The sequence below is a fragment of the Apis laboriosa genome, unplaced genomic scaffold, assembly GCF_014066325.1.
Source record: "Apis laboriosa isolate Shangri-la unplaced genomic scaffold, ASM1406632v1 scaffold16_cov148, whole genome shotgun sequence".
Classification (NCBI taxonomy): domain Eukaryota; kingdom Metazoa; phylum Arthropoda; class Insecta; order Hymenoptera; family Apidae; genus Apis; species Apis laboriosa.
Window position 1 is genome coordinate 1,658,064 of NW_025222129.1, and position 11,944 is coordinate 1,670,007.

The 11,944-nt window shown below is 40.3% G+C and overlaps 1 protein-coding gene across 2 annotated transcripts; it reads left to right on the forward strand.

The window, feature by feature from the left end:
* Positions 1-1,072: 1,072 nt before the first annotated feature.
* LOC122711076 (apyrase) lies at positions 1,073-11,105 on the forward strand. 2 transcript variants are annotated; one of them, XM_043929494.1, is made up of 13 exons: positions 1,073-1,202; positions 4,796-4,877; positions 6,120-6,330; positions 7,548-7,773; positions 8,310-8,426; positions 8,683-8,763; positions 9,163-9,364; positions 9,452-9,557; positions 9,626-9,720; positions 9,832-9,986; positions 10,110-10,295; positions 10,595-10,683; positions 10,751-11,105. In XM_043929494.1, exons 2-13 carry the CDS (start codon positions 4,820-4,822, stop codon positions 10,998-11,000), a joined length of 1,776 nt encoding a protein of 591 aa, XP_043785429.1. In that variant the 5' UTR covers positions 1,073-1,202; positions 4,796-4,819; the 3' UTR covers positions 11,001-11,105. The 2 variants fall into 2 exon arrangements, with proteins under 2 accessions (XP_043785429.1, XP_043785430.1); XM_043929495.1 differs by lacking the exon at positions 4,796-4,877 and having other exon boundaries at positions 1,082-1,202.
* The last annotated feature ends 839 nt before the right edge of the window (positions 11,106-11,944 follow it).

The window sequence follows — 11,944 nt, forward strand, 5'->3', positions numbered from 1 at the left end:
AAGGACAGTGTCGAATCCTTTTTGGGAGACAAAATCCTCGAAGGAAAGGATTCATACGGTTCATATATATATATATATTTTTTTTTCGATTCGAAATTTTTTCTTCGACTATAAAACGACTTCATACTTTGTATTCTTAATGCTTAGTGATGAGCTGAGTATGCAACTGCAACTAACAACAAGACATTAAGACCACGATACGTACGATAAGAATCTCAGGTACGATAAATTGAAACGGCATACCGTTAAAAATATTGACGATGGATTAGCGCGATAGATTATACAGGTCGAGAAACAGCAAAAAGAATAATTAGAAATCGAAATCGATTATCGCGATCATACCTCTTTGAACACTCGAAATCGGCGAATAATTAAGATATTTTTAACATTTTTGTCCTTGAGTCTTGACGCACAGGCATAGATATAGATATAATTAAAAAGAAAAAAAAAAAGAAAAAAACACGTGTCACGCGTTCCAACATGATTCGAACGATGTAAGCAAAACTGTTGTCGAACCGAACTCTTATTTTCACATAATTTTTCATTTTCCTCGATCGAATTTACCGCAATCTATAAAATATATCCACGTACCACCCACGGCATGAATATTCATTCGTTCGTTCATTCATTTCCCAAAAAAAAGAAAAAAATTTTCCAACGCGCTTCTCGAAACATAATCTCATAGATCGAGTCGTTCGATTCGAGCGTTCAAAGGATCTGAACGGAGGAACGAGTGGAGATCCACTCGCCGAAGGAGAAGCGCGCGAATCTTGTAACTCGAAGCGCGGAGAGAGAGAGAGAGAGAGAGAGAGAATTTCTCTCTTTCTCTCTTGGCTCGAATTCGATTCGAAAGCGAGGCGACGAATCGATTTTTCTCCGTTCCAAAAATAATCGGTGGCTAGGAAACGAGAAGGATCCCGGTGCCAATCACTCACCGGTCGATCCTCGGCGATGTATTGTATTGTATCCGCCGATTGCACAACGCACGATCACACGGCCACGGCCAGCCTATAACGCTCTGTACAACGGACCACGTTCGTGTTTCCGCCCGATTTTGCCGAGCGATCAACGTCGACTGAACGCGATCGTCGACCGAAAAGCTCGGGCCGCCTCCGTTTGTCCCCCAACAGTGCGGATTTCGGTGCGGACCGGTCGAGATCGTGAGCGGTGGTCGACTTTTATTACGGTGGAAGCGGGAGCGAGTAAGTACACGTGGTTTCCCCCCTCGGGGAGCACGCAGAGATTCGCTTGCATGCAGATCCGATCGAGAAAGAGATTTCGTATTTCGAGAGTATTTTTTCATCGTCGAGAGATTGACATCTCTTTTTTTTACCCGCAGTGTGCCTATTCAATATGTAATATGAATGTATGAATATATACGTGTATATAAAGATTTTTTGGCAAGCTGATTTGGGTTGCTGGTGCTGCCTTTTAAGTTCAATGGCAGTTGAAGCTGTTCGATCGATGATACGAGATTCGAATTATCTTTTTATTATCCATTTTTAAGAGCTAAATATAACGGGAATGCGATTGTGTCGAGGGTTACCTCGTGAACGTGACGCGATCGTCAAGTATGTAACGTTTCACGGTATATGTGTACATACTGTACTGCACTTCGCAAATAAAAATAGAAAGCGAAATAAATCGATCGGAAGAGATTTCGAGACTATTTATTTTCGTTGCCACGTTCCTTTGACGAGAAAATAAAAAAAATGAAATCTGATTAATTTTAGGCAAGGTAAGAGTTATCGGCGCGATCTTAAACGACCGGGATCGATCGTCTCGTTTCATTCGATACGCGATCCGAAGGGAAAAAATAATTACACGTTTAATTAATAATTAATCCTCGCTTTATCAGGAGAACGAATCGCGCCTCTTTCCTCGCCGTTCTGTTGATTAATCTAAGAAAGAAATTCGTAATTGTTAACCTCGTTTTATCTCGTCTTCAATGTCTAAACAACGATCACGTTTTTATCTTATGTCGATAACGCGTTATCAAATCATCGATCAAACTCGATAAACAAACCGCGAAGGAAACAATGGAGAAGAGAAGGAAGAATAGTTTTGAACGATTTGTCGACAGATTTCACGCATCATCGTGAACAACGTTTTCTCTCGGATTCGGTTCTTTATCTCGATGCAAGCGCGCGAGTAGACTTCCACTCGTTTCGTTTCACGTGGTTTCACGAGAACGATAAAGGGACGAGGCGAGGGATATCGTTTTTTACGTAACGTTTCACTCTAATGACACGATATAACGACATAAATGACACGTTATCGCGATACACAGTCCAAGGGGAATACAATGCGCTCATCTTCCGGCAAACCAAGATGTTCCACGATTCGTCTTGCGGATCGTTACTCGATCACAGTCGCGGCTTTATTAAGCGACACACGGGACTAAGAATATAGAATAATCTTGTCAATGCGCCAGGACACCCTAGCGTCGCCTAGCGACGTCTGTTGGCGGTCTGTATATCCTTTTCTCGTTACCACGCTAGTTGTCACGCTGAAAACCGGAGAGCATTATTCCTTAACAAATTTCGACGAATAATATTTCTCTTTGTCTCTCTCTCTCTCTCTCTCTCTCTCTTTCTTTCTCGAAGGAGAGAATCATGACGCGTCGATAGAGGCAATCTAATATTTTTCTCTAGTGAGAGGATCCTCGGGAGACGAAAATTCGAATGAATGGAAGAATAGAAAAATTACGCTTCGACAAGTGCGTAATAGGAACGATAACGGTGACGATCGTAAAAAAATTGTGATTATATTTTTATCGGTTAATAAAACGGAATCGTAAAAAAAGAGTCGTGAATGCGTTACAATTATTTATTTATGTATTTCTACGAGCAACGCGTGAAAACACTTTTATTTTTCAATTTCTACTCCTCTCGCTCTTCCCCTCTTGTAAGTAATATGCATAATACGCGTGCTGCGCGTATAGACGCGCAACAATATCGATTTTAATTTCAACACCGGGAGAAAACGCAATTTCACCGAGCACCGATTTCGCAATCGTTTTAGCGGGATGTTGCAAAGTTTGTTAACTCGTTAATTAGCCACGATTTCGTAATACACGCTGTTGCATCGAGAGAGAAAGAGAGAAAGAGAGAGATTCTCGGCCGATACAATTTATCGATGGCTATTCTATCAACTATTTCTCTCTTGTGCCCGGAATTACATTTTTTTTTTTTCTTTTTTTTATTTGAGAAGCGAATTCTGGGAATAATGTTCCAGCTTCTTCGAACGTGTAACCACTATTTCTATAGGGAAAAAAGCAGGTACGAGGAGGAATTTTAAACGAGTTTTTCAACCATTATGCATCAATTATACCGATTGCGCTCGAATGTTAATTTGCGAATCGATTAAATCGTACTAAGCAATTAGAAATATTCGCTTTATTTTTCTATTATTGACTTCGATGCTAAAATATGTATATGAGATCGATGTATACGAGACACGCGTTCACGAGGAATTTTAAACGAGTTTTTCAACCATTATCCATCAATTACAACCGATTGCGCTTTGGATATTAATTCGAGGAGTCATCTACTTCATTCCGACTTATTCGATCGAAATAATTAATTTTGTTTTAATAATTGGACGAAGTGATACGTACAAGCTTCCAATCGATATATAGGGATGAAGGACGAGAATCGCACAAGGTCACGCTTCACCTCTTGACTCTCGTATCAAGAGATGTTACTCGTTCGAAGGACAACGAGAAACTGAGTCAGGTAGAAGAAGAATCCTAAGGCGAAGAACCTGAGGATCGTTAAATACCTCCTTCGTCCTAAAATTACTTTTTGCCCGACCAACCCTCAAATTTATACAAATCGTTCCCTCCTTTAAACAGTTCTTCTAGTGCAATCCATCTTCGATGAAGGCCTTCTTCGAAAATCGGATTAATGCAATACAATATAGCATAATTCTTCACGGTGCATATTCTGTTTTAGAAACCTCTTTAGAAACCATCCTCTCTCACTGGATTCTTGTTCTTATTAACGTTATCTGATTATTATTCGTTCGTTCACAAAAAACACGCGTGATTTTCGATGATTTATTATCAAAAACAAATCATCGTTTATCTCGATAAAGTAACGAGTAGTAACGAAAGTAACGAATTATATTCTTGGCACAGTGTAATATTAACAAGTTAACCCACGTTAGAAGAATTAAACTCGTGTCGTATTGATAAGGAAAAATTTAAAATCAATACTTTATCGATCTTTCGAACTTCGATCATCAAGAAAAATATCAAACTTCAAGTATGTTCCTCCGTTGCAACAAAGTTCCCACCAATTTCCTTTTATTTTTATCGTATTCATTACATAAGGAATTTGATCAATCTGACATAAAGTAACGCAGAATATATCCTTAACACGAATAACATTTACTCCAAGTTTACAGAGTTAAAAAACGTGTCATACAGGCGAGGAAAAATTTAAGATCGATTTAATCAATATTGCGTCGAGAAAAATATGAAACGCCAAATTCTTCGACGATGTTTCCTTCCTTCGTTCCAACAAATTTCCCTCTATTTTTATCGCGTCCATTACATAAGGAATTTCAATCTGATATAACAATATATCCTTAACACGAACAACATTTATATATACGTGTCATATTGGCGAGAAAAAAAATTTAACATCGATTTAATCAACATTACATCGATCGTCGAGAAAAATATCAAACGTCGACGATGTTTCCTTTTTGTTGCAACAAATTTCCCTCCTTTTTTTTTTTTTTTTTTTTATCGCCTCCTATTATGTAAGGAATTTCAACCTGATAATAGATTTATCTGATCGTGGAAGGGGAGATGAAACGCGATGCTTCCTCTCGACAGACAGTCGACGACGAGCGGCCGCTCGCGACAGGTGGGTTACGCGTTAAATTTGCGATTAATCACGATCATTATTTCGCCCACTAATCATGACCGCATTTCGCCAAATCGGCCGATTATCGCGCGTAATTGCGGTTGTTTCCATCCCGAAATTAGATCCTCCCGCGCCTCGATCCCTCCCTCGATCAATTATTCCGCGTTCCCTTCCGTGACTTCTGTTTTTTCCGTTCCTTCGTCACGAGTTCCTTCCTCCTCCCCCTCCTCCTCCTCTTCTCTCTCCCTCGTGACGATTCAAGGATTACGACATCCGTAAAATTTATGCATTCCCGTTTTAAATATTTACACACCGGCTGTCGTTTAACGAACGTTCGCAATGACGTGTTCGATAAAACATTGGCATTTCTTTTTTTTCGAACCGGGAATCGATTTTTTTTTTTTTTTTTTTTTTCTTTATCAGGGCAACGCATTTGGATACGAGTTTTTTTTTCGATATCATTAATCAAATTGTCCATCCGACAAATTAGTTCGGCAAGTGGTGATTTTGATAAATTTGTCGCGAAAAAAAGAGAGAGAGAGAGAGAGAGAGGGTACGATAACGATATCGCGATTAGCTTCTTCTTCTTCTNTTTTTTTTTTTTTTTTTTTCCCCCTCTTCGATAAATCGTTCATCGGAGAAAAACGTGTTCGTTGTTTTCGAGAAAGAGATCTGGAAGAGAAGCATGTTTGTCTCATAATCTGGTCTATTGTGCTAGAAATAATTTATGATTCACGTGAATAAACGAATGCTTTGACCTCTGTTTTCTTCCTTTTTTTTTTTTTTTTTTTTCGTTTCTTCTTTTCGGGAACGTGGATGCAAAGAGATGGTAGAAATTCGGCCGAAATGATTCCTTTCATGCGTCCCTTCCCTGATCAATTCTCTACGTTTCACTGTTCCTCTTTTGTTCATTTTATTCTCTCAAGATCAACGGATAAAATTCGATGAAATTTCCATTGTCATCGCGAGATTATTATTTTTTTTATCTCTCTTACAAATCGATTCTTAAATGGACCCCTGGAATCGCAATTAAGACTTACAATGAATCTTACAAAAATGAATAAAAAAATAATTTTCGAAACATCTATCTTATTAATACAAGCAAAAATCGTGGACAAAATCCACGAGTTCGTTTAACTTTCGATTCTTGAAAGCTTAAGAATCGATGATACGGATTAAACCTTTGATGATGAAGAAAGAAAAAGAAAAAGTTAACCTTATTTTTTTTTTTTTTTTCGACAGATGCTCTTCTGAAAGAAAGATTTCAAACACGTGAAGGAAAAGATTCGCCACGAATTCTCCAGATGAATTCTGACCACGGTACCCGGATTTTTTTGCTCCTCTTGCCCTTGTTGCTCCTCGTCCCGATATGCCACGGATCCACCGGAAGAGGACTGCATCATCCGGATTTATTCGAGTTGTCCGTGATACATCTGAACGATTTCCACGCAAGGTGAGAAAGTGTCTCGATTCTCTCGAGTCGAAATGTTAACTTTACCCGTTAAATGCGGCCTCCATTGAATGCAATTGTCCCGCGCTATCCATCTAAATTGTTGGACTTGGATTGTAAACTTCTTTCTCGTTAAGAAAAAGCGACGGGCGACGACGAGATACGAGGTAAGGGGGTCGATCCGTCGTTAAATTGGTTGCGCGAATTGCAAGACTGTTAGTTGATACGTGTATAGCATGAATTGAAAAGAATCGGGTTTTTTAAAAGTGTAATCTAGGTCTTTGGGTTTATGGATCACGCAAAAAATAATGTTAAATTGACCAGGATTCGAAATATCGTACGATGTGTTCTGTACAATTGTATGTTGGAAATATTCGAATTTTTTGAATAGTCGATAAATTCTTTGTGAAAGATTAATTTTTTTATTAATTTAATAAATCATCTCGTGAATAATCTTATTAATCTCGCATTGATGTTCAATAATCGATTAATTCTCCACTTGAAAATGAAAAATTCTATCTTTTCACAAAGTTTCTTCTAATATTTCCAAAAAGGAAACTCTTCTATAATAAAAAAACTTGGTTAATTAATTTAATAATATTCGTTTGATTAACTGATAACGATTGAAACCGATTATTAATTTTCTATCTATCTTCTTATCGATCGATTCAAGTGACGAAAGTGAAAGAAATTATCTCCTCTTATCTTTAAACGGGATCGTCACGTTCGTCTTTTTTCTTTCCTTTCTTTTCTTAATTAAATCCATAATCTTTCGTGAATAAATAATCCGACAGACCCGAGCGTTGATCGCGAGAATTCGCGAGATTTTGAGATTTTCAGTTGGACGCGATTCGAGGAATTAATCGTAAAAAAAAGAGAGAGAGAGAGAGAGAGAGAAAGAGACGTAACGATCGGTTACGTAAACAGAACAATCGGAAAGCGTGGCATGCGCCATTCGATTCCAAGGTCCTGCCAAGTGAAATCTCAGGGTCAGGGACGCGATGATTCGGGTCAATCGTCTTCTCTATCGTTTCTTCTACATTGTTCCTTTTTTTCTCCACGGTTGCTCAATCCTCTTATTAACGCTCTGACAAAATTTCCATTCCCTGCACGCGCTATCCATAACGATAACGATAGATCCGATCGAGGCGATCTTCGTGGATCTTTTGACAGGAAGATCGATTCTTCGAGAGTTATTTTCCTTTTTTCTCTTTTTCCAGGTTCGAGCAAACCAATCCCCGATCCGGAATATGTCAAGAGGGGGAGGAGACGAGCTGCGTAGGCGGAATAGCGAGAGTTTCCACGGCTGTGAATCGATTGTTGAAGGAGAGGCCGAACGCGATCTTCCTCAACGCTGGGGACCATTATCAGGGGACTCTGTGGTACACCGTTCATCGTTGGAACGTGACGGCTACTTTCATGAACATGCTGCCCCACGACGCCATGGTAAAAATTACCATTTATATACGTGTATGTACACATATATATATATAATCGAAGGAGAGAAAAGAGAAGAAGAACAGAGTAGAGAATTCTTTATCGCTGCTCTGTCAGCCAGCTCAGAGCTTCAATTGGGTCAACGAGTTAACAATCGATCGTTTCGCACGATCGTTCGCCTCGTTCTCGATCGAACGAGATTCCTAACGAGATTCCATCCGAATTTCATCGATAAAGTGAGAAAGAGAGAGAGAGTGAAGAGGAAGATTTCGATCGCGTGAAAATTAAATCGATTCGAACGCGAGATAAGGGGGTGGGATTTACGTCGAGGCAATGAATGAAAGGGGGAAGAGCGACGATCTCAAAAAGATAGGTCGATTGCAGTAATTACGATAACGATATCTTGGGGAAAGATAAATGATTCGTATCTTCGTAATGTTGTGAAAGAAAGGGAACAAGGATTGATAATTTCTTTTTTTTTTTTTAACCATCTGTCTATCAGAGATTATTATTTTATTATAATTATATTTGTTTTTTTTTTCCAGACTATAGGAAATCACGAATTCGATAATGACGTGGAGGGTGTGGTTCCGTTTTTGAAAATGGTCGAGGCACCCGTTGTGGTGACCAATATCGACGCGACCGAGGAACCAACGATGCAGGTTAGGTCCATTTTAATTTCCTTCTCTCTAAAAAGTTTTTTTTTTCTTTTTACGAGAGCTGGGAATTGGTCCAAGTTGAGAAAGTGACCGGTTAAAAATTTCGAATAAAAGTTACTTTAAACGATTACTTATTTGAAAATGTTTATTCGTAGCTTTCGATCCGACAGCCAATCGATTATTATTGAACGATTGATTAAAGTAACTAAGTATTCAATCTATTAAATTTTACCCGCCACGAGTATCGTTTAATCTTCAGGGCCTGTACAAGAACAGCACGATCATCGTGAGAAATGGGACGAAGATCGGGGTGATCGGCGTTATTCTATCAATCACAAACGTTGGTACATCTTTGTTTGAATCTTCCTTTCCAATCTCTCGTTACATCGTGTTCCTCGTTCAAATCTTCGTTCGCTTAAAGTACGATAATAATCTTCTAAAATTAATAAATTCGACCCGTGTGAAGATATTTTTCTTCCTTCCATTCCTTTCTTTCTTACAAACGTCACGTGTATAAATAATGTAGACAAAGAAGATCAAGATACGAATATATTTCTCGTTGGAATCACGCGTTTCGATCATCGATACATGTTGTTTCGTCGAAGAAGCGGGAGATTGATTGAATCGCGCAACGAATCGCCAAAACGATTACGAAGATTTAACCGGAACGACGATATAACGAACATAATTGTTCCACAATTGTTGAAACTTATTCACGGCGTTATAAACAACAACACAGAAAATCGCCAATACAGGGAAATTAAAGTTTCTGGACGAGGTGGAAACGGTGAACGGGGAGGCGCGGAGATTGAAATCCCAAGGGGTCGATATTATCATCGTTTTAAGCCATTGCGGGCTGGACGTGGACAGGATAATGGCCGCCAAGTGTCCTTTAATCGACCTCGTTGTCGGCGGTCACTCCCATACCTTTCTTTACACCGGTACATTCATCGACCATTCTTTATTTTTTAGAAGAGGAAAGGTTAAGGATGAAAAGGAGTAGGTGTAAAGCAATCACTTTTTTTCAGGACCACCCCCCTTCATCGATAAACCTGCGGACAAATATCCGGTGGAGGTGGTCCAGGAGGGGACCAACAGAACCGTGTTGATCGTTCAAGCGGCGGCCTTCACAAAGTTGGTAACTCGTTCTCCCTTGTCTCCTCGACCGCTCGTCACTTTTCTTCTCTGCTCTCTGTCCACAGGTACTTGGGAAACTTGACGGTGTGGTTCGACGGGGAAGGCGAGGTTGTCGATTGGGACGGAAATCCGATTCTCCTCGACAAATCGATCGAGCAAGGTATGAAGAACTCCCTCCCTCTTCGCTTAATATTTCCGATATATTTATATAATATTTCCAATATAATTTAAATCGAATGGAATTAATTTTCCCCACGGAAATATCTGGCAGATCCCGAGATCGTGAAGGCTCTGCAACCGTGGAAGGTGGCCGTGGACGAGCAGGCGAACGTGAAGATAGCTAAATCTAGGGTGTATCTGGACAACGAATGTTGGAGGAAGGAGTGCAACTTTGGAAATTTGATCACGGACGCTATGGTTGACTCCGTACGTGACGTTCACTTTCCCATTCGTCCATCGTTTCTCGTCAAGCGATCGATGTAAAAAAAAATATTCTATGTTATCCTTTTTACCTTCTAAAATAAATTTCGTCGCTGCTTTGCTTCGTAGTACGTGGAGAAAGCGGAGAATAAAACCGTTTGGACTTATGCCGCGGTCGGCGTTATGAATACCGGAGGGATACGCATTCCCATCGACTCGGCAGGCAGATATATTACGTATTCCGATCTGTTGATGGCTCAACCTTTCGAGAACACGTGGGACATTCTCGAGTTAAATGGCAGCTGCATCTTGCAGGTATGGCAAAATTGTGTCAAAAATTCGGGGAAAAAATTAATTTCGCGTCAGGGATAACGGGACCGGGAGGAAATTATTATAAAGGAATCGCTTTTCGCGCAAAGGAAGGTACGGCCGAGTTTTTCTTGTCCAGTCGTTTCTTCAGCGCGCTTCTCTATATACAGGCGTGTAACAGGTGTTGCCATGCGTTAGGGGCTCTCTTCTCCTCGCCCTCGTTTCTCGAACGGTCAAATATTCGAACTAATCAAAATTACATTTGATTGTAACGTTGAATTGAATCGACCAATTTCTTATTTCAGATATTGAACATGAAAGAAAAATTGACGTGGTCGGGGTTAAAAGTGATTTACACCGGCAGTAACAAGATCGTGAAAGAGGTTAAGATAAGGTAACTTCAAATTTGAATATATCGTTTGCTATCGAATCGTATTGCTCGATTCGTTTCGTTTTTCCAGATGTCGAGCTTGCGAGGTGCCGAAATTCGAAGATTTGAGGCACGACGAATGGTACAGAATCGTGGTGCCAACGTTTCTTGTCGGAGCAGGGGATGGATTCGTTCCCTTCAAAAGCTGCGGAAGGAATCACGAGGTCGGACACTTGGACTGGGAACAATTGGCCAAATACATGAAGAAGGTCAGCCCGATACTAGTCGGGGAGGATCGACGGGCGATCTTTTTAAACGAAAATGATCCCAGCGAGAAATGATGAATTAATACACACAGTATTAATTATATATCGCGCTTGATTTTTGAAGAAAAACTTTGAGATTAATCGAGATTCATCGAAATAAATGTACCGTGCGTTTCATAATTTTGCGTTTCGTCGTTTCGATTGTTTCGTTTCATCCTCGACAAATTTTCCTCGTTCTCGGCGGCAAAAAGTTTGAAGCGATGCGCGGTATCTTTGTGAAAGCAGGAAACGTTTGGCCGCTTATCTCGCGGTATCTGGACATCGCGGCAGGTGAAGCATTTAAATAATATATCGAACAGGTGAAATAACAGCTGTTCGTCCGCCCCTCCACACGGGACGCGTGAACAACTTTGTAGATGCCGCGAGAACTCTCCTTTTTTTTTCTTTTTCTCCCTCTCTCTCTTTCTTTTTTTTCATCGAAATTCGCCATCCACCTTTCAATTTCCTCCAGTCCTTCCTTCGTCCAATTCTTTCCGATTAATCTCCCCGAGCTAAAATTCCAAAGCATCAGAGTTAAAATTCCCTCTGAACTCCTAAACGAACCACGTTATATTATCATTATATCATTGTTAACTCGGTTCACGTTCAATTTCACGAAATTCCCTCTCCTTCGATTTTTCTTTCATTGATCTTTTCGAGTTTTTTTGGAAATCCGATACGGATTAAATTTTTTCCCCGAATCCTTCCTCAAAAATTCCTCAAAATGCAAAATGAAATCCGTTCATCCTCCGAGGAACGGATCCTCGGACGATTGACCCGGATTTCCTCGTCATTCACAGCCGAATCCGAGGAATCCGAGGCGGTTTGTCGCGGCCGACGATCCGATCGACGATCCGTCTCTCCGTGGTCAAACGGCGGTGGTTGTCTCGACATCGGTTCTGCGGGAACCTTCTGGGCGGTGGGGAGGAAAGAAGAGAGGGAGAGTGTTCGCGAAGGAAGAAGAAGGAGGAGAAGAGGCC

What these genes read in the sequence shown, in the direction of transcription:
- LOC122711076 (XM_043929494.1), top strand. Translation starts at nt 4,820, where the DNA reads ATGAAACGCGATGCTTCCTCTCGACAGACAGTCGACGACGAGCGGCCG. An exon ending in TTATTCTATCAATCACAAAC is followed by an intron (nt 8,764 to 9,162) that starts GTTGGTACATCT and finishes ACAACAACACAG; the next exon opens with AAAATCGCCAATACAGGGAA. An exon ending in CGGACGCTATGGTTGACTCC is followed by an intron (nt 9,987 to 10,109) that starts GTACGTGACGTT and finishes TTTGCTTCGTAG; the next exon opens with TACGTGGAGAAAGCGGAGAA.